This window comes from Oncorhynchus tshawytscha, linkage group LG04, assembly GCF_018296145.1.
Source record: "Oncorhynchus tshawytscha isolate Ot180627B linkage group LG04, Otsh_v2.0, whole genome shotgun sequence".
Taxonomy (NCBI): Eukaryota; Metazoa; Chordata; class Actinopteri; order Salmoniformes; family Salmonidae; genus Oncorhynchus; species Oncorhynchus tshawytscha.
In genome coordinates this window covers 69,261,881-69,284,462 of record NC_056432.1, presented here as the reverse complement: position 1 = coordinate 69,284,462, position 22,582 = coordinate 69,261,881, and the positions used below count along the sequence as shown (strand labels likewise).

At 45.1% G+C, this 22,582-nt stretch overlaps 1 protein-coding gene across 1 annotated transcript; it reads right to left on the bottom strand.

Moving 5' to 3' along the window:
- Nucleotides 1-59: 59 nt before the first annotated feature.
- LOC112247034 (exostosin-2) lies at nt 60-22,200 on the bottom strand. The gene is made up of 15 exons (XM_024415675.2): nt 22,007-22,200; nt 21,044-21,380; nt 20,645-20,868; nt 20,348-20,437; nt 19,174-19,290; nt 18,796-18,991; nt 17,911-18,050; nt 17,667-17,760; nt 13,169-13,300; nt 7,857-8,046; nt 5,177-5,343; nt 4,371-4,514; nt 3,936-4,064; nt 1,481-1,563; nt 60-1,308 (listed from the first exon to the last, which is right to left on the bottom strand). Exons 2-15 carry the CDS (start codon nt 21,371-21,373, stop codon nt 1,170-1,172), a joined length of 2,175 nt encoding a protein of 724 aa, XP_024271443.2. The 5' UTR covers nt 21,374-21,380; nt 22,007-22,200; the 3' UTR covers nt 60-1,169.
- Nucleotides 22,201-22,582: the final 382 nt, after the last annotated feature.

Sequence of the window (22,582 nt, the reverse complement as noted above, 5' to 3'; positions counted from 1 at the left end):
CACCTTGGTTGGAGTCCGGCAGCACCATTGTTCCTTTCTCTAATCACAGGCAAATAAAATGGCCATGAAAAACATCTTTATTTAGCATGTATTTCTTCAAATTTCTTTACAAAGTCAATATATTTAGAGACACATTTATCACAAACGATCCTTACGAAAGTAAAAAAACAAAAACAAAGGCAATATTGACATCTTAAAAAGTGTGCTGACTTGAATTTGAAATGCTTAGGACATTCCTTTAGAGAGATGAGCAAGCCTACACAGACTAACAGAAGACTAAAACAAAAGGACTTCAGAATTGGGGAGTTGTACAACCTGGTGCCTACATCTCCATGAAGCAGACAGTCCAATGTCACCGCATCAATTACAGTAGCTTCCGTACTATACGAGACTAGATGTTACTGCAATAGTTTATATATTATGCAGCACAACAATTTTTAAAAAGTCATTAAAATGTCCAGATACCGGTCATTCTTTTGAAAAGTGTTAGCAGTAGAACAATTGGCAGTAAATATATAGTGTACATATTATTTGCGATATATCCTCTATGCAGAGAAAGCTGACCATACACCTCTGCAGTGCTCACACTAAAATAAAAATTGCTCATGCCATGAAATGACCTTTGTCGAGAAGCACCCTCTTAAACTACCTTGTTTTTCCATGTTTATTTATCATTTTAAAAAAATTCATCAGTTTGAGATAAATGACATGGGATATATTATCTCTACGGGTGTTCAACATATTACACATCCCCTCACCCTGTGCTTGGCAGACAGCGGTCCTGACTCACCATGCTACATTAAAATTTAGCACTGCTGTGATTTATATACACTGATCCCAGATCAGCCAAAGAGCCCACGGGGCCTCCGACTCGAATACAGCAGCAGTGGACATACACAGACTAGTCATCTCTGTCGCACAGTGGATTCATCAGCGCACAGTGGATTCTGTCTAGTCAACCAATGAGCACACACCTCAACTCTCACCACTTCAAACCAGCATTTAGGAAAGGAAACAATACAGGCGCCCAACCCCACACCACCCAACAGAGAGCAACAACAACCTTCAGATAGTTCTATATGGACAGATAAACTCTATGTCTCCCCTGAACTAGAAGATGCGGGGTATGTATGGGTGTCTGGGGGTTGCTGGGCCACAGCCCTGTCCGGTCAGAGACTGCCGATGTTGGGGAAACTCTTGAGCTTCTCTGGGAAGTCGTCCTTGTAGAGGACTGGGTCTGCACGGTGTTCCACTACCTTCAGGGGCATGGTGCCGAACACCGACGCAAACTTGTTGATGCACTCCGATCTGGGGAAATGTACAGAAGTTACCGGCGTTAACATTGAGGCAATCAACCACAGGAAAAAAAACACACGTCCAGGTATCGTATGTCCACTACTACCTCTATGAATATTGATTTGGCATATACACACCATTTCTAGTGTTGCTAGGAGATGAGCATTCTCAGTGCAGGACGTACCTCTCTACCATGTGTGTCTGGTCCAGGGACAGACCGTCAATGGCTGTGCACTCAGGACACTTGAACTTCTTCCTTGGGGTCACCTAAATGGAACCAGGACAGTGACCTTTACCATTCCGCCACATACAGTACAGAATCTACTGTGTGGTGAGATCAAATCCCTGTACTGGTAAGACAAGTCTATAACCATCACAGAACTGCTTAAAGGGATACTTAACTTTTTGGATATAGGGGGCGCTCTTTTAATTTATGGATTAAAAAACGTGCCCGTTTTAAGCGCAATATTTTGTCACGAGAAGACGCTCGACTATGCATATAATTGGCAGCTTTGGAAAGAAAACACTAAGGTTTCCAAAACTGCAAAGATATTATCTGTGAGTGCCACAGAACTCATGCTACAGGCAAAACCAAGATGATACTTTAACCAGGAAATGGGCAGAATTTTCGAAGCTCTGTTTTCTATTGTCTCCTTATATGGCTGTGAATGCGCCGGGAATGAGCCTGCCCTTCCTATCGTTTCTCCAAGGTGTCTGCAGCATTGTGACGTATTTGTAGGCATATCATTGGAAGATTGGCCATAAGAGACTACATTTACCACGGGTCCGCCCGGTCTCCTTTGTGTAAATTGGTGCGTAATCTTCAGCCGCAGGCATTTTCTCCTGGGATTCAGAGGGGAAAGCACACTTCCACGAACGATATATCATCGAAGAGATATGTGAAAAACACCTTGAGGATTGGTTCTAAACAACGTTTGCCATGTTTCAGTCGATATTATGGAGTTAATTTGGAAAAAAGTTAGGCGTTTTGAAGACTGAATTTGTTTTTTTTTGGTAGCTAAACGTGACGCACCAAACGGAGCAATTTCTCCTAAACAAATAATCTTTCAGGAAAAACTGAGCATTTGCTATCTAACTGAGAGTCTCCTCATTGAAAACATCTGAAGTTCTTCAAAGGTAATGATTTTATTTGAATGATTCTGGTTTTTGTGAAGAGGTTGCCTGCTAATGCTAACGCTAAATGCTACGCTAGGTGCGCTAGCTGTTACACAACTGCTTATTTTGCAATGGTTGAGAAGCATATTTTGAAAATCTGAGATGACAGTGTTGTTAACAAAAGGCTAAGCTTGAGAGCTAGCATATTAATTTCATTTCATTTGCGATTTTCATGAATAGTTAACGTTGCGTTATGGTAATGAGCTTGAGGCTGTATTCACGATCCCGGATCCGGGATGGCTCGACGCAACAGGTTAAAGGGATATATTTCTCCAGAGTCAGATGAACCTGTGGATACCGTTTTAATGTCTCTGCGTGCAGTTTGAAGGATGTTGCTAACTAGTTTTAGTGCAATTGTTAGCATGCTAGTAGATACCATAGACTTCAACCATTGTGCTAATGCTAGTTAGCATTGGCTTGCAAAACTACCTCCAACTTCCTTCATACTGGAGACAGATACATAAAAATGTTATCCGTGAGTTCATCTGACTCTGGGGAAGTAGATAAAGGACTTCATTGCCCAAATCCCGAAATATCCCTTTAAGTTGCAGTTCTCTAGAATGTGATAAACCCATTAGATGAAGTCTTGCTAGTTGTGACAGCAAGTCCAGCAGTGGTTGTTGCAGAGTGTGATTGAGGGCTGTTGCGCTGAGGGAGGATGTTGTGCTGCTGTATACCTGAGTGGTCATTAAAAGGCCCCGGCATGCTGCTTGCATACCGAGGAGAAACAGCTGTATGCTCATTAAAGGGGTGATGTATGGCCTTCCTCCGTCTCACCCACCCCACCAGTCCATCTTACTCCAGACAGGAGATCAGTTCTGAGGAGGACGTGTGGGAGATATGTGGGGAGGGGGGGTAGCCTACTGCAGGCGCAGAGAGATGGAGGGAGTAGGCATGGCTTTGACGGTGGGGTGAGTGAGCCCTGGTGAGCTTAGGAAAACATAGTCGGAGGGGGAGTAACAGTCAGTGACACCCAGATAAGAGAGGTTAAGGCTGGGCTTTAGGGGCGGTCTCTGCACCTGGACAGTCACTGCGTTGGGGAGGTATCAGGGGGCACAGAGGGGTGAGAACTGATCAGAGACAGAGCCTCTATCAGGACAGGAAGAAACAAATATTTCTGCATTCTGGGACTTTTCCACCTCTGTGGAATTGGAGTTACAGCCTTCAGCTTCCTGATATGTGGTGCATGTTGTAGTACTGCTCCTACTGAGATATTAACATAGCTCCGTCCCAAATGCCACCCCATTGACTAGGAAGTTCACTGATTTGGACCAGGGCCCATAGGGTTCTGGTCAAAAGTAGTGCACCATTATAGGGAATAGAATGCAATTCGGGACGCAAGCCATGGCTCTGGTGAACATCAAATATTGAATTTGACCCCCTAAGGACCTAATGTCAGCATAATGGGTTGGGTAGGACTGTTGTGTTCAGGTGGTGTGACAACGTTGTGCACTGTTCTGTACCTTTATGGGGGCTTTACCAGTGATGTTGGCCACCAGGAAGTTCATGGCGATATCCTCACAGTTCATATGAGCATCCACCCAGTTCTTGATGTCTCCTGGCATCTTGTAAGTGTACAGGTAGTTAAAGTACTGGAAAGGAAAGAAGCCAGTGTTACTCAACATCAAAATCAGCAAGCAGTGGAAACTACAAGCAGATAAATACTGAAATACATTTGTCATCCTACTCACTGGTGACATGATAAATGAGTCTAACCTCTGAAAAGAGAGATGTGTTTTCTCAGAAGTATTTGCTTTGAATCAAAAGGAAAGCTTTTGGTTGACAGTGAGACAGATAACCTAACCTCACCTATGACTCTTCCATCCTAACCCTGCCCCCTCCCCATACTGGGCCTGGCAGGGGGACAGAGGGAGGAGGGGCTTCTGTCTGAGGCTAACCTTGTGGTAGAAGGCTGCTCCAGTCAGAACCATGGACACCTCGTTGGTCCACTCGGACTCGTACTTCCACTTCCCCATCTCGTGGTCCCACAGGTGGAGCCGACCCGGGTACCCCACCAACCGGTCTGGGAACTCCCTCCACACCTGAGGGACATGGGGGAGGGAAAGAGACGGTTAGACACAAATTACAGGTTTTCCAATTTGGGGAAAGTTCGAAGTTAATGGAATTAGGCAACACTAAAAACATTCCAAGTAGCCTCCTTTCACTTTCTTCAAGGTAGTGCTAGAAGACCATCATCACTGAGATATTTTGAGCCCCAAGGTTCACTTTAAAGAGATGAAAGCTACAGGCCCTCTCTGTGATGGGCAGAGAAGTGTGTGGAGACTGGATACCGGAGCCCAGCAGCCTGTCCCGCTATTGGACCCAGCGAGAGGCAGTAGAGCCAGACAGCCTTCCTTCCCCACAGCAGCCTGCCTCTCATTTCATGTCATTATCATCAAATTGTCCTCAATTGTCTCAATAGGTCCTAAATGCCTTCAGGTGAGTGCCAAGCTGGGCTGTAGGCATGGACAGCATCAGCTCTGGCCTGTCACCATCTGTCACACATCAAACATATCTCCAGCACCCGGCAGCCGCCTCACAAATACCACTACTGGAGGCTGACTTAAGCTCCCTGGATGAATTTAAACTCTGGGGTCAGCACTAAGTGGCCAGCGTTTACCTGCCAGTATGAATGCACTAAGCCCAAGGTCAAACATTTGGGGTGACATCTCCCAGGCGAGATACAGGGTATCCTCTCTCTCACCTCGTAGCCAAACTGCAGTTCGTCAGATGTCAGCATGATGATGTCATCGTCGATGGCCAGCACGGCCTCAGTCTCAATCTCGTCGTAGGGGAAGAAGCGGTTGCTGAGCTTGTTCTCTTTGGTGCGCACCACCTTGAGAGGCGCTGCAATCTTCGGCCATAGAGAATCTAATCAAGGGACAGAGACCAAGGGAATATGAGTGATAAGACTACATTATACAGACAGGTCAGAGAATCTAACCGAGGTGCAGAGACCAAGGGAATATGAGTGATAAGCCTACATTATACAGACAGGTCAGAGAAATCCATTCTATCAATGCAAATGGAGACCTTGGCAAACGGGTCAGTTAGCATTGTGTGCTACTTGAGAAGCTGCAAGACATTAAGTAAACTGAAAATTACATCCACACATTCCAAATCTGACAGTATATATTGCATCACCCACCTACACCTAAGACATCAAAACAGACTGCCAGTTTTCTAGGTCAAACTAACATCTAGACTTCAGTTGAAGAGGAGTGGAGTTGGGTTGCCATCAAGGGAGATGTTTCAAAATGGCAATCCTAGTGGAAAAGTACACTAGCAGTAAAACTAATCACTGACTCGAATCGCAACGCCAACTTGAATCATGTGCAAGCCTGACCACACCAAGATTCCTCTTAAGGCAGCGCAGCAACGTTAGCTTTTTTAAAAGTAGTGTTTAGTGAGCTTGGGAAGTGTCCATGGCACGGAGCAGTCAGACAGATGGCACAGAATGTGTCACCCCATTAAGGCTCTAACTGGGGCCTGACAAGCAGGCAGCGCTCCCACCGACGACCTCTGAACGTCTCCACACTAAACTGTCAACGGGAGAACTGCTGTGATATATTCAAGGGCTTTCCTCTCTCGTTCCCCCTCTCTTCCTTTTCCAAAGATGAGCAGGGAGATGAGTGCAGTGCAAAATCAGCTTAGATCTGATTGAGTCAGTACAGCCTGGCCTATTCTTTTGGTATCGGTTTGCACACACATACTGAAACATTTTCTGGCTGCTGGAAGCCCATCTACTTTGCTTCTCATTTTGGGACATTTTCCTGGGCTAACCAGGAGATCCTCTCCACTACAGAAAAACAGAATCCTTCTGCAATCCCCATCTCTCCTGTAGTTACCTCTGTCTCCATGCTCTGCAGCTCCATAACTGTCTTTGACCGATGAGAAAAACAGGTTTCTTCAGGTCATGAAGCTAAGATTGTATGAGTGAACAAATAAACTGAAGTTAATCATGACATCCAAACACAGTACAATCTCTGTGCATGTCAGAAGCAGAAGATAAAGTCCACAACAGAATTGTATTTTATCTTAGTACTCCAAGACTTAGGCTCCCAGGCAGCACCTTGTTAAAATGCCAAATGTGCAGGACTTGAGGCGGCAGCTTATGGCCACTTGAAATAAACACAATCAGGCCTTGTGAGGATGAGGAGGAAATCCGTCCTCATCCCAAGCAGAGACCCAGAGTTGACCCATGAACGGCCCCTTGTTAATTCTAATGGGTCACAAAGCTCTGGCCAGGCTCCACTGACGCCTCTAATCAAAGGCAACACTGGGCCATTAGAGTGAGCTTCAAAGTGGCCCGCTGCTTCATTACATTACACAACTCTATGCAGAGGATAGATTTAATTCCCTGCCGTTCCCTGAGCTGTCAGTGTTAAGGGGCGCCATAAACAGCCGCATACCTAAATCGCCTTGTTAAGAGGAATCATTAGAGCGAAAGCCACAATAAATAATGACTAATATCAGCTTACTCTGAAACATCTCTAATGGGCTCTAAATGAGGGCTGTGGCAGGAGGACAGACAGGCAGCACTAGCAGAACACTGCACACTGTTTGATGAAGTGGAGTGTCTGTATGAAAGGCCTCTACGTCATCTGGCTTGCCAGTACCGAGGAGACCTGTTGACATCGGAAGGTTAGAATGAGGTGGCTGCTGCAGCACCGAGTGGGGTGGGTAGGAGGATGTTTTTCTGTCTGACCGGCAGCAACATGCCACGGAGCTGCTCCAGTTTCCTGATTCTCAACACGAAGAAAAGCCAGAGAGCGGTTTGGCTCCAGCCTCGAGCATGTCATGCGTTTCAGGGTCTAAACTTATAGAGAGACGGGTCTTGGCTGCTGAAGCTGTTATCACTCATCTGGTACACATCAAGAGCTCCATTTTGTGTATTAAACCATGGCATGGTGAAATAACCACTTCTTCTCACATCAAGTTGGCAGTTAACATGGAGTGTTCAGCCACTTTCCCATTCCTTGTGTGTATCGATCTGCCAACTTCAGTCGATCTCTAAACAGAGAACATTTATTTTGAATCTATGGTAGCTATGAAGTAAGGCAATCTGACAGAACACTAATATCCCATCTTTGAATATCCAACAAAGCATCATTGTTGTCACTGAAAAGGTTAACTCATGAAAACTCCTATTGCTGGTGTGCTTGTTTAAGGGTAATATTTTAATCAATAATGGGTTTAATGAACAGTATGGGGAAGGGAGGGTCAGAATCAGAGGTGTATTCACTAGGAACCAAACAGAACAACATCTACCAAAATGGAGAGGGACTACCTAAACCTGTCCAATAACAAACTTATTTTAGTTCCTCCCCCAAAGCAAAATGTTACCCTACCGTGTGCGCTAATGAATACAGCCTAGGGCTCACCTTCAGGGGGACTCTTGTTCTGGTTGTTCCACACCACTAGTAGCTTGGCCAAGCTGGGAACCTTGGAGATCTCAGTGATGACCCGGAAGAGGCTCTCGATACGGTCGTAGGTCAGCACCACAGCAGTGAACCCTGGGGACCTCGGTGGGATGAGAGGCAGGAACAGAGGGCTGTTCACACTCGACCACTTCTACAGAGGACAAGAGACCAAAAAGGTTAGTCACTCTCTTCTACAATACAGACGTATGCCTTCATCTGTCTGCCATCCTGGCCCGTGTCACATTTTCCATCGTGATTTAAACACGCCATTCCATTTCTTGATTCAGCAATGATATCACCTGCAGTGATTTCCAGACAATGGTTTTACTAGGGAACAGGAATCATCTATTAATTCATTTGAAAGATGAATAGATTCACAAAAGGGAATGCCAAACACCCAGTGTGAAGTGATCTGGAATGCCAAGCACACTATAAAAAACAAGCGGTAGCTGAGCTGCTTCAGGAGCACAGCTTAGAGAGTGTGTAAGAGACAAAGAGCTCCAACCTCATCTCAGGTACATGTGTAAGTTGAGTCCACACACTGACTTGGAAGTCTTGGCCTCTCCTGCTGTTTCTACACTGCTGCTTTGGGATGTTATAAGTGATGTTTTGTCATGAAGCTCTAGTGAGCTCCATGCAGCAGGGGTCCAGATGAGTTCAAGAGGGGGGTGAGGGGGTGGAGAGAGGGAGGCAGGGCGAGGCAGGCGACTGTGTCAGCGGCTGTCTACTGCCAGTGTGGGACTTGGCTCCTCTTCCTGGCCCCGTCTTAAAATGGCCCGTTAACTCTGGAAGATGCACAGACCCTAGCCTAGATCAAGTGACGCTGTAAAAGAAAATACTGGCACGAGGAGGCGCACACACACACGGAGACAGAGAAAAACACTCAATCCAGACCTCTTAACTAACATATAGACAATTGACATTGAGTAATGCAATTATACAAGAGTAACAATATGTCAACATGCGACACAGGAGACTCACTGCAGCAGCTTAAAGTGCTCTACAATGCAGGTTCTCTCATCTACAGGGTCAACTTCAACACTACTGTTCTGTTAGTAGGAGCATTATGTTGACTGGATAATGTGGTTTTAACCCTTAATTAACTGTCAAACACTACAACAGTAGCATTCTTAAATAAAGGAGGTTGCAGCTGACTTAATCAACTGTATAAAAGACCCCCAAAGCCTCCAGACCTCCACTAGAGACATGTGCTAACCTCATAGGGAGGGAATGGAGATTTGAAATAAAAGTGTGGATTTCTTGAAGTGCTTCTCTGTTCTGCTGCAGACAGGTGACCACAGATAGACTGGTGTTTCTGTGGCTCTTCCAACGGCGTCCACCATGTCTGTCACCATAAACATGGTCACCCCATATACCCTACATCAGTCAGTCCTAACCAATAAAACAACTCAACTTCTCTGTGGTGGTGACACACTGACATACAAGCAGAGGGGGAAATAATTAAACTAAACACGGTGACACATAAGTGGTGAGATGAAGAGGAAAGGGACCACTGAAGTCACTTGTCAGATGACATAAACAAGATGAAAGAAAGACAGCCACTTCTCCAATGTTAATTAGTTAAATTGAGTTCACTGCTTACAATGATCAATTTACACAAAACGGGAACATGCAGCCATTTGGGTGATTTAGGCTACACATTATTGTGGTGATGTTAGGAAAAGTAGATTGATGCAAATCATTGTAAACATTCTCATAATACAACATCGAGAACAACATGGCATTTGAGTGTTTGACAAAGTGTTCTCCCCTCAATAACAAACAATTTGCCAAGGCAAAGTGGGAGTAACAGCAGCTCCTGTGATGACTGGAGGCAGGTCCATCTAGCCAGCAGGGGGCGTTTGATTTGTGCAGTGTGTAGTTTGTATGCGTGATGATTGCATACCAGGGATTAGGAGAAGCAGAGATGGTGCAGCCGTCACATCTTCTCAAGAGTCCTGATATGAGCACATTCACAGTGCAAGCTTTGTCTGCTCTCTACCAGTGAAGGTATCGTCTGGCCAGGTTTCTTGGCCCATTTAACTTTATTGGGATAGGGGGCAGCATTTTCACTTTGGATGAATTGCGTGCCGATAGTGAACTGCCTCCTACTCTGTCCCAGATGGTAATATACAGTGGGGCAAAAAAGTATTGTCAGCCATCAATTGTGCAAGTTCTCCCACTTAAAAAGATGAGAGAGGCCTGTAATTTCCATCATAAGTACACTTCAACTATGACAGACAAAATGAGAAAAAAATCCAGAAAATCACATTGTAGGATTTTTAATGAATTTATTTGCAAATTATGGTGGAATAAGTATTTGGTCACCTACAAACAAGCAAGATTTCTGGCTCTCACAGACCTGTAACAACTTCTTTAAGAGGCTCCTCTGTCCTCCACTCGTTACCTGTATTAATGGTACCTGTTTGAACTTGTTATCTGTATAAAAGACACCTGTCCACAACCTCAAACAGTCACACTCCAAACTCCACAATGGCCATGACCAAAGAGCTGTCAAAGGACACCAGAAACTAAATTGTAGACCTGCACCAGGCTGGGAAGACTGAATCTGCAATAGGTAAGCAGCTTGGTTTGAAGAAATCAACTGTGGGAAAAATTATTAGGAAGATCCCGCAAGATCTCACCCCGTGGGGTCAAAATGATCACAAGAACGGTGAGCAAAAATCCCAGAACCACACGGGGGGACCTAGTGAATGACCTGCAGAGTGCTGGAACCAAAGTAACAAAGCCTACCATCAGCAACACTACGCCGCCAGGGACTCAAATCCTGCAGTGCCAGACGTGTCCCCCTGCTTAAGCCAGTACATGTCCAGGCCCGTCTGAAGTTTGCTAGAGAGCATTTGGATGATCCAGAAGAAGATTGGGAGAATGTCATATGATCTAATTTCGTATTTCTGTTGACTCCAACATGGCGGAGAAATGTTGTGTATTTCTGAGCGTCTCAGATTATTGCATGGCGTGCTTTTTCCGTAAAGTTTAAAAAAAATCTGACACAGCGGTTGCATTAAGAACAAGTGTATCTTTAATTATATGTAAAACATGCATCTTTCATCAAAGTTTATGATGAGTATTTCTGTTATATGATGTGACTCTCTGTAATTACTCCGGATATTTTGGAGGCATTTCTGAACATGGCGCCAATGTAAACCGAGATTTGTGGATATAAATATGCATATTATCGAACAAAACATAAATGTATTGTGTAACATGACGTCCTACGAGTGTCATCTGATGAAGATTATCAAAGGTCAGTGATTATTTTTTTTTTTATCTCTTTCTGCTTTTGTGACTATCTTTGGCTGGGAAAAATGGCTTTTTTTTTTTTGGATTTGGTGGTGATCTAAAAAATATGTGTTGTGTTTTCACTGTAAAACATTTTTAAAAAATCGGACATGATGGGTAGATAAACATCTTGTTAATCTTTCATTTGCTGTATTGGACTTGTTAATGTGTGAAAGTTAAATATTTAAAAAAAATATTTTTAATTTCCCGCACTACCTTTTCAGCGGAATGTTGGGGGGGGGTTCCGCTAGCGGAACCTGTGTCCTAGACAGGTTTTAAACCACTGAACAAGCACCGACTTAGCCTAAATTGAAATGTTAGATGTCCCCTAGAAACCAAAGGTCAAGATAAAAAATAATCAGTTGCCATCATATGAATATTCATTACTATGCAGGATGTAATTAATTGGACCGAGATCACCCTTGAGCAAACCACGGTGTGTTGTTTAGTCTGCACCAAATTACGAATAGTGTGTTCACACCATTCCAAACTAAGGGAGAAAACACGCCAGAGTTCAGAAGAAAACACTCCAAACCAATCTGATATGAAAGCCACCTAAGGTACAAAGTCTCCTAACCTTCAGCCACCTTTCAGAGGCTGAACAGGTGACTACCATGGATTACCCGTTTGGTATCTTACAACTATGCCCACGGCCGAACAAAAAGCATCCCGTCTGTCCCTCGCTAGCCTGAAAACCCTTCTAAAGGCACTGCTACTAGCAGAGAGCCTGTGAAATGTGCTTTCAATTATGACCCCGAACGAAGGATACAGAACAGTAGAGAAAAAAAGCTGCTTGATTTATTTAGTGTCCTGTTCCAATTCTGCTCGACGTGTTTCCACTGAATACGTAGAGATAGCACTTCTCTAGCATTGGAACGGTAACAGGTCTGTGGCCCTGCACAATTAACCTCTTGTGAGCAGGGGCTGAGACAGCACACCTAAATGATGACGATTGGTTGGGAAAAAAGGCAGACAGGAGTTTGACAGAGAGAGGTGGGTAATGTCAAGTGTAACTGTTGATTAACCAACGACCAAATCCGAAAAAAAGGCAACACCGGCTGTGATTGAGCAGTTAGCTTAAGTAGAAAGTAATTAGACCGGAGGTCTTGAAGAGCTTTGATTTACTCTGAGAAGCCAAGTGTGGTAAACATATCTTCAGTCAGAGTCCGTGTGACTTGACCAACAGACCAACATAACCTGACTGGCTCACATATCACCAACCATTGGTAGGACAGGGTATGCCTGTCCAATAAGGAGGAACATGGGCCCCCCTTCTCTACCCCACAGACAGACAGAGGAAGGGCGGAGCTGCATGTGGTGTCTTTGGGGACTGCAGCAGATCAGGCTGGGCTGATTAACAGCCCCTGAGAGGTGGTAGCTGAGCCAAGCTGTCTGCATCCCCACACTCCCACAACCACAGAGAGGTTACACACACACACTCCTTAAACAGTGTTCTCTCACACATACACAATGACTCAAACACTAAGGCATGTATTTTTCACCGCACTGGAGGCATCCTCCCAGTGCAGAACTGCTGACAAACACACTGGCTGTTTCAGCAGTACTTGCTGTTTATCAAGCAGCCAAAGACCACATGTGTGGAGAGAGGGACCTATAAAGAGGAAGCTGTCCTGCCGATACACCGGGAAAGACTTACCAGGGAAAACTGTGTCATATCTGCCACTGAGGGAGTCAGTCACTGTGTTGTGAAGCCAGCACAGTAGTGTCAGGTCACACATCAATACCACACTGCAGACTGCACCCCCATAAATATGACTCGTATGTCTAAGAAGATTCAGTGGTTAACCACAGTAAAAATACAATAACATTAGTGGTGTAGGCTAGAGGGGTATAGATTATAGCAGGCTCCAATGGAAGACTGATGTATCCAATCAAGTTAAAACACATCTAGCCTAAAAAAAACACATATTTCCACTCTTTAAAGACCTAGCAACTAGAGGTATACTCACGACCAGAGGGGGGTTGTTCCACTGTTCGTAGGTGCGGGCAGCATAGGGGTAGATGCGGTCATTGATGATCTGAAGCGTTGTCATGCCGATGGCCTTCATGGAGCTGAAGTAAGCGTCCCAGAACCAACGGGCCTGAGGAGAACAGAGTTGTTTTGGAGTAAAAACATATGGTCTGGGCCCTGGACAAACAGACAAGCTGTCATGAACGTGAACACACATTCAGAAGGCATCCCAGTGACTGGAGAACAGGAAGGACTGCTCTAGATGGTTAGAATCTCTAACATCATCTGTCCTACAGCAGGCCAAGACCTTCTACAGCTCACCTGACTTTCAAAGCACAGGGCAGCCAAATATCAACCTGGCCAGTGGTTCCAACCTCTGTTACTGTACCACCAACTTAATTTTACTCTGCCAGGGGTACCCCTGAAGTACCCCCTCATGTGCATTTTACCAGTAGACCTATGGTCTCATGAGTCTTCTCAAGTACCCCCAGTGGTCCTAGTAAACCTGGTTGGGAACGCCTGCTTAAGTCCCAATGGGACTAATACATGTTCATCCAAGATATATGCAAACTATGTACATATCTACCTTTAGTTGCACATCAAAAATGTATTTAAGTCAATTCTCCACCAACAAGGAGCATTACGGTGCCCGAGGGGAAGGTGTAGCCTAGCAGTCAATCATATTTCAATGCAGATGTTACTAGTACAACATCCCCAGGCAGCACCCCAGCTTCCCTGGTGCTCCCCACCCACTGATCCATTAAGAGACAGCTATGGAGGGAGGAGCCCATAAGAGTTAATGATCCTTAAAACAGAAATGTCTCCTGCCAGGAGGCGCCATGTCAGTGTGACCCGACTCCACCTCAGCAGGTCCTAGGTGACCCTGAGTGCAGCACTCTTTAACAAGCACATGTCGGAGGTACATACTGGACCCCTCAACTCCAACTGACATTTGACTGGTTAGCCAGAGCACACCCTGGAAACTATTCGCACAGCCTGAAACTCAAGATATTAATAGCATATTTGTTGGGTGAGAATAAGACCCCCAGCTGAAGAAGTTCTCCTCTGTTTGGGATTAGGTGCAGAGGAGGATCAAGCAACGAACAGACAACGGTGCACAAAATGAAAACTACAATTCAGCAAACACAGTAATAGCATAGGCTGCTACAGCTTAGCCAATGAGCCAACTGTTTTGTTTAGAGCTGTGGTAGTCTTGGCCTGGCTACAGGGCTCTGTCCTTCCATAGCAGTGGAGCAGATTGTCCTAGTGTTTTTGTTGTGGTATGGTCCACCGAGAGCTCTCAGCAGCACATGAGAAGGAACCAGACCCCACTCCGCACCCTTAGTCCCCTTTAACACTGGAGAAATACAAAAACAGCGTTTATTTTTATGGAGGGGGTGAGGAGTATTCAAAAAGACTTTCTAATCTCAGGGGGACCCAACGGCCCATAAATCAGCCAGTGATGAAAGTTTCCTTTCCGACCGGGAGGCAAAAAGCAAACTGCTCCGGCCTAAGAGGCCCGCTCCGGCCTAAGAGGCCCGCTCCGCCCCCTCCCAGCGCCTGCAGGAATTTTTATGAGGGAAGAAGAGACGGAGTCACAGCAGAGAAAAAGGGCAGAGGTCTGTTTCACTGCAGCACTGTCGTTCCCTTCCTCTAACATACAGCGCTGGGCATAAGAGGCTGGGCATAAGAGGCTGGGCATAAGAGACTGGGCATAAGAGACTGGGCATAAGAGACTGGGCATAAGAGACTGGGCATAAGAGGCTGGGCATAAGGAGACTGAACTCTCTTTGAGGTGTGCTTGAACTTGGACCATAAACAAAATCAATCAAATGTATTTATATAGCCCTTCTTACATCAGCTGATATCTCAAAGTGCTGTACAGAAACCCAGCCTAAAACCGCAAATAGCAAGCAATGCAGGTGTAGAAGCACAGTGGCTAGGAAAAACTCCCTAGAAAGGCTAGAACCTAGGAAGAAACCTAGAGAGGAACCAGGCTATGAGGGGTGGCCAGTCCGCTTCTGGCGTTGCCTGGTGGAGATTATAACAGTACATGGCCAAGATGTTGAAAAGTTCATAGATGACCAGCAGGGTCAAACAATAATAATCACAGTGGTTGTAGAGGTTGCAACAGGTCAGCACCTCAGGAGTAAATGTCAGTTGACTTTTCATAGCTGATCATATCCATCAATTTAAAACTGATTTGGCTAATCTTTGCTACTGCAACTAAAATAAACGTAATTACGTGCGCCTCTTAATAAGATATAAAGTGTAAAAGTAAAGTTGTCAAGGTGAACAATTCTTCATTTAGCACAAACTTGCTTAGGAGGCCATTGTAGTATTACCACGATGACACTCAACTGATCATCAACAGTGATTCCTGTGGAACTGAGAAATCATACTAGAAGCCAGAATTTCACAACCAGGGTCAAGGGAACAACCCAGTCTACCATCTCTTTCTCTAGCTATACTCTACTGTCTGTCAACTCCTTTCAGACAGGGAAGGTTCAGAAAGGATTACATTGGGCTTGGTACTTTTGCTGCAGCCCTGTGATTGACAAGTACTAATTTCAGCTGTACTGATCTAACAAAGCATGTATTCTATTCCTAGGGTCTGACAAACAAGGCTCAGAGGAAAGCCTCAGGTGACCACCACTAACATTTAGCAGCTGTTAAGCACTTAGCTCACAATTTGGGACCTATGTGGATGTTACATCAAATGTTGAAATCATTTTTTTCTCCTGAAATGATGCTGCTGGCTACTGATGGATTAGGAGTTTTACATTTGACCTTAGTCGTGAGGCCCTGCATAAGTGAGACAGAATGTCTCAATTATGATTCAATTCAGGACTTAGTAAATCATACAGATAGTCAATCAAAGCTGACATGGAGTCATCATGAGTAAGGCTGTGTTACTCTGACATTTTTTCCACTAATTGGTCTTTTGACCAATCACATCAGATCTTTTTCACAGCTGATGTGATTGGTCAAAAGACCAATTAGTGAAAAAAAGATCAACATTGTGTATTTTAGTCATACTAGGAATATGGTCATGGACCTTTTAAACCCATAAAGGATGTAGATGACAGTGTGGAATTCAGAACCGCTGAGGAAGGAAAGACAGTGAGTAAATACTTCACTTCAGCTCTTCAATAAGATCAATCAGAAAAGAAAAAAAAGCTCCTTAGATTTTTTTAAAGAGAGAAGAAAAAACAAACATTTTACACACATCCAAATTAGTTAGAGTTGACAATGTGTTGTCTATACTACTGAAAATGTAGAGTCTTTATGGGGGACCAACTCAGTGATTCCCAGTGTCCTCTCCTCTCCAGCCAGTGAATGTGAGTGAGGAGTCTCTCCAGATGTGTGCAGGTGTGGACTGATATGGAATGGGCTCTACAGCACCCCATAAATCATGGATAAGATGGGCCTTTGTGCGCCGGCCCCACCCCACCCGTACACGTCCTGAGCCCGGCTCCAACACCCTCCTCCCGTCAGTCCTGCAGGGGCCACAGGCACGCACATGGCAGTGACATACCTACGCCTCACCTTCCCCTGGCTTAAGATGTACTCACTTCTCAACTCAGACCAATATGATTTGGTTGTGTTCCTCTGATTTCCAGTGAATTGATACAATGTTTATTATCAGTATTTGTTTTACCCCAAACAAACTACAATCCTTCCCCTTATCATCAGTCCTCAGCTCTACTGAGAACCTTTTCCTGACAGTCCTGCAGCTATGAAAGACAACTGATTACACATCTCATAGCTAAATTCCAAGCGCTAGACAAGACAGACTGACAGAGAAACACTAAAGCATTTCAGATCCCCACAGCCACAGAGGCAGGAGGACCCTCAAGTGAAGACATATTCAAGGCTTGGCGAATGAAACAACTCCAACAGGGTGTCTGAGCTGTGGGGCTGATATGTCTGTTTGGCCAGTCTAATTGGTAAATGGACTAGCGTTGATACAAGGGAATGAGAAACAGCTTGGACGTGCAGAGCTCTCTGAGGGCTTTCACTTGTTTATTGAGGCTCAGTTGGACCAGTGAAAGGAGGGGATTTGTCATTGATTTGGCACGACTGAAACTAACACCGAAGAACATTTATAAGAGCTTTTAATCAAAAGTAGATTGTCTCCTCATGTTCTCAAACAGACAACAGGACAGAAACTCTCGTCCTAAGGGCCCATTACAACGTGTCTCTCACCCTTCAGTCTGCCTGTGTTATGGCTTCCATTGGGCCGACAGTGAGGCACGCGTCTCCCAGGTTGGAATGGGAGCGTGAATGTCACAGCTCCTTTGACCCCGTCTTCACACTAACTTAACCTGAGAGGGCCGGAGGCACTTTCTCCTGAGGCGTATTCATCTGGAAATAGACTATTCCTACAACTCTATAAAGACTGCATTTCCCTATATGTGCATATAAAAATCCCCAGTAAAGGGATTCAGTCTATTTGAACGTTCGCTGAAGAAAAGCTGTGATCTGACTGTCACCTGTCTTTGCATCTCCTCCACCTGCCTGTGAGGGATACTCTTCAAGATGGTGTACATCTCTGGGAGCTTCTCCTCTGGAATGACCACGGATGCCCTGTACAACACACACACACAAATGTCAGTATCAATGGCAAACACAGCCACTGGTATTAAACTAGATCAGAAATCACAATACGAGCTCAGAAAATCTAGTGCAGAGATACATGTTGAAGTTGGTTGGAGTGAGATCAGTGTCTTAGTGTACCTCTTCCAGTCAAGGACCTCAGAGAAGGGCAGGATGTATGAGTCTGCTAGGATGACAGGGACACAGCCAGCCTGCAGCACATCACTGAGGGTGGCCTGTCCCAGCCGAGCCCCGCGCAGCACCACACAGAACGACGACTCCTGGGGAACACAGATTACCGAGGTATTACAGTATCATAGCCATATCAACTGTACATGGTTTTATGACATAGCTGTCTCCATACTAAGGAAGCTTAGACGGGTCAAAAACAGACTAACACAATATTAGTGAGCAGCTTGTGTTTGGTCAGAGTCTGATAAAATGACTGCATGAACTGTCGATGTTGCCTCCCATATGGAAGAGTTTAGGGTGGGGAGGGCAATGTCATGGTGGACCAATTACAGATGTTAAAAGTATACAAGCAGGCAACCTAAAATATTATTCTAAAATACAGGCATCACTTATAGCAAACCTTTCCAATGTCAGAGGTGGAGAAGGGTGGTTTCACTGAGATTCTGCCACCCCACCCCTCCACCCCCTCTCCTTGGTGGGACATCTCCCAGATGTGCAGCTACGCTGCACCCATACCAGATGATAAGCGCACTTCCTGTCTAGACAGCCCAGAGACGGACTGGAGATGCACTCTGAGCAGACAGTGCAGAGAAGCACACCGGTTGACTGACTGCCACAGACATTGCTGTAGTTTCCCAGGTATACCCTGCATAAAGTTACCCACATAGACTGCTAGAGTTGACCTACACAGCTGAGCAGAGCCCTCTTAAATGCATTTAAGTGAAAATGGCCATGCTGATCTGTTAAACAACAATTTCCCCCTAAGCTGTGTAATGTCTACAAGTGTGTGTACATGTTAGTCTAAATGGTAGCAGGTCTCTGTGTGCGTCTCACCTGGAGGATCTGGGGGTAGTCGAACACCTGGCCCTTGTAGCAGCGTTTCCTCGCTGAGGCGACTCCCTGAGAGAGGTTGCTGCACTTGTCCAGGAGGAGCAGAGCCTCCCCATTCTCCTCCTTCAGCCTCTCCAGCTCTGCCCGGTACTCACGGTGGATGGCCGTCTGAGAAGACAGAATGAAGTAGCGCCGGGGCCTGCAGACGGGGACACCATTAGAAATCATTTAAAACTCTGTGACTGATGATGGTGACTCGAAAAGATAACTTCCCAAATGTTCCCACTGTCACATGAAGTGATGATGCCTGTTGTCTTGCTTGAGGAAGTGATAAGTGCCCTATGCTATGTGCTGAAACAGGGTGGTGGTGTTGCTGCTCACCCAGGCTGTCTCTCGGGCAGCTCCACGTCTGCAGACAGAGGGCTGTACACAGGGATGCTGACGTCATAACCCTGCCTGTAGGTCCACGTGGAGAAGCCTCCCCCTGCAAGCAGAGCCCTATAACACACACAAAACAAACACACATATCCAATGTTACACCACTGTAACATAGGCTTACATAGTTAAGTCGGAGAGAAGAGACAGCTATACAGAACTTTACAGCAAGACAATACATGACAGATGTGTAGATGCCCTGGCTGTTTCTTGTCATATCTGCTGAACAATGCTATTGAGTAACATGAAGATCATGAGAAGTATTCACATGGATCCTTTAGGAAATCTGTGCATGTAGGAGTTATATGAGAATGACGAACAATCTTTATGGCATCCTACCTGTGGATGCAAGCAAAACCTCACCTCACACACACACACACACACACACACACAGGCCTATATATACACACACACAGCTGGTTCTGATGAGGCCCCACGCCAAATGGAGCACAGCTGGATGAGCCCAGGAAATTCCCTACAGCTCCAGATAAGTGTTCATCGTCTCAGGGCTTTCTGTTCACAAAACCCACCTTTTCCACCCAAAAGGAGCGAGCGGCCAAGAGCAAGGCTGGGAAACATGGCCTCTCTCTGTGGCAGTAAATACCAGGAGATGAGGCATGTCTGCCCGCTCAAGGCCGCTAGAGGTTCTGTCATCTCTGGACTACTTTTAAGTAGTACTTTCATCTTAGCTGAATATTTTTCAAGCCCCCTTGTAATTATATGCAAGTTCTGTAGTTGTGTTGGAGATAAAATATGGAATTGAATCTGGATTATCTAGTGAAGTCAAACTACAAAATATGGAGCAAAAAATGAATTCAAAACTGAGTCAATTGAACAAAAACGAGAATAAAAATACAACTATTCTCTGAACATAACATCAGACTAAGGACATGTAAGGAAACTGAAAGCTAAGATAACACCATGCTTCCCTCTAGTGGTGTCTTGGTAGAACAAAATGTGCCTGGCAGTAACTCTGCTAACAAACACTGATCACTCACACTAGAGTAAATATTGGCTGGAAGGTTGGTTGATGAACCAAAAAATGAAAATGTGAGTTTATCCAACTATGTTCATTGTAATTTACTTTTATTTTTTCCTGTGCTGGGTTTATTAAGGTTACCTGTCTCTTGGTACATCAAGGGCTGTGTTGTAGTCTGGAGGTCCTCCAGGTAACATGTTGAACAGAAGGTGGTTCATCCCTTTGTCCCACCTGGAAACGAACATCTTTAAGGGTCAAAAACCTACAAATGTGTGCACTTAGATATCTGAAATGGGCTGATAGATCAATGTGGTAGATGAGAGGTGAGAGCAAGAAGGACAGAGAGAGTAAAGAAGGATAAATACATATGAAGAGAACTCCCAGCTTCGGGGTGGAGGAGATAACAGTGCAACCCGAGCAGTGTGCAGGAAAGGTTACCTGGGGAGCATGGCCAGAGCCTGGGCAGTCTCCCGGATGCGCAGAGAGTTCTGATTGAGCACATCAATAGAGGGCACGAATAGGCATGCCCTGGTGACGTCATCAGTGTAGAACTCACTGTCGGAGATGGCACTGAGCAGGTCATTGTACTCTCGGGACAGGCCTGTGCTGCTGATGGGCACTCCTACCTCATCCACAAAACGCTGCAGAGGATAGATGTACACCTGCCAGACAGACACAGTCATTTCTGATGGTCCACTTTAGCTGCTGTTGGATAAAGAACATCCTTCAAGCCTTCAAATCATGTGGTTCAAAAGACAAAGGTTCAGAGACTAACAATTGCAGATGAAACTAACTTCACATATCTGTAATTTGTGACGTGATGGAAACTAGGCTCACCTTGATTCTATTCTTAGGGTTGTAGCCACATCGATACACATCAAAACAAGTGTGCATTCGGCAGCTAAGGTCCCCTCTCTCAGGAATAGGGTTGGCGACAGGCAGTCGGATGAGAGGTGCATCGTGCACACTGCGTCGGTCCAGGCCCCAGTCTGCAGTTGATTCGATGGAGTGTGGCCAGAACTGGAACATCCCTGTGGCGATGAGTCCCAGCAGCACCACAGAGAACAGGGTGATGTAGTAGATGCGGTGCTTAGTCTTCATCCGTGGAATCAGAGCCGGGCCCCGTGAACTGTACTTTCCAGACGCGCACATACTGAGCCTGACCATTCAACCACTTTGAGAGAGAGCGAAATATTAGCATGGCTCCTGGTCCATTGACACACTGCCGGGGTATGTATCAACAGTCTAAAATGGCTTCCTCTCCTAAAGGAAATGAAGCCATTTTAGACTACTGTCATAGTTACAGCAATAAATAAACAAGTTAATGTAACGTTACTTGGCCTTGCCAAAACGAGCCAAGCAGGTCTCGTTATACAAAACTACATGACAACTTAGAACACTAGCTGTCAATCAAAGGCATTCTAGTGAGGTAAAGCTAGCTAACGACAACAGGCCAAACTGAACTAGCTAATGTAGCAAACCATATAACTTAATAAAATACTCTGGCAGCAAATTAGCTAACTCAATTTAGCTAGCAGACTGATTGGCAAGCTACATTGACGTTCAATGATTTCTTAACTGATTCGCTTTAAGCCAACTTATTGTCGTCGGTGTTTATTATAAAACACCACGGAAGAAATGTATATAGCTAGCTAACATCACACTTCAAAATAAACCGACATCTTGAAAAGTAAACGCAAGTAACGTTAGCCAGCTAGCTGCAAGCTTAGCTACCTACGCGTTAGCTGGGTAGCAGGTTTAGCCAGCGGCAGCAGACATTGATTTGATCAGTAAACTTACCTTCACGCTTGACCGGTGCAGAGTCGATCACAAACTGTTAATTCATACCCTCTTCTTAGATAAGCGGCAAGCCAATCGTGTATAGTTTCTATACATTTAACGTTAGGTAGATAGCTAATTAAACGTTGTTGATGTTATCGTGTGACTGATTTGATTTCCGGAAGTGGAACCCTTCTTCGCCTATCCGAAACCCGCGGGCTACTCTGCATGCACTGGCTGTAGTGCCACCTACTAAGGCGGGGTATCATTACACCCACCCAGTAGCATACAGATGCATCTTTCACAAGGTGCGTTGTTTTTCTCTGCTGAATTAATTATACCCTCTTGATTTGTGAATGGATAGCTATAACCTGGCATGAAATACCTATATACTAAGCTATATACTCGGTCTACAATTAACACAATAATACTTTATAATTTACATGTGAATATTTACTTGAATGTGCAATTAACGGAAGCATGTCCCCAGACATCCAGATAGTTGAAGTGTTCTAGGCCCTAAAGCCAGCTGACATCTGGGCTGTTTGGTAGCAACCTACATATGTTTTCCCACTATTCCACTGCCCATCACCATAA

What these genes read in the sequence shown, in the direction of transcription:
- LOC112247034 (XM_024415675.2), bottom strand. Translation starts at nt 21,373, where the DNA reads ATGGTCAGGCTCAGTATGTGCGCGTCTGGAAAGTACAGTTCACGGGGC. An exon ending in CTGCCCGAGAGACAGCCTGG is followed by an intron (nt 18,992 to 19,173) that starts GTGAGCAGCAAC and finishes CCCCGTCTGCAG; the next exon opens with GCCCCGGCGCTACTTCATTC. An exon ending in ACTACCCCCAGATCCTCCAG is followed by an intron (nt 18,051 to 18,795) that starts GTGAGACGCACA and finishes TGTGTTCCCCAG; the next exon opens with GAGTCGTCGTTCTGTGTGGT.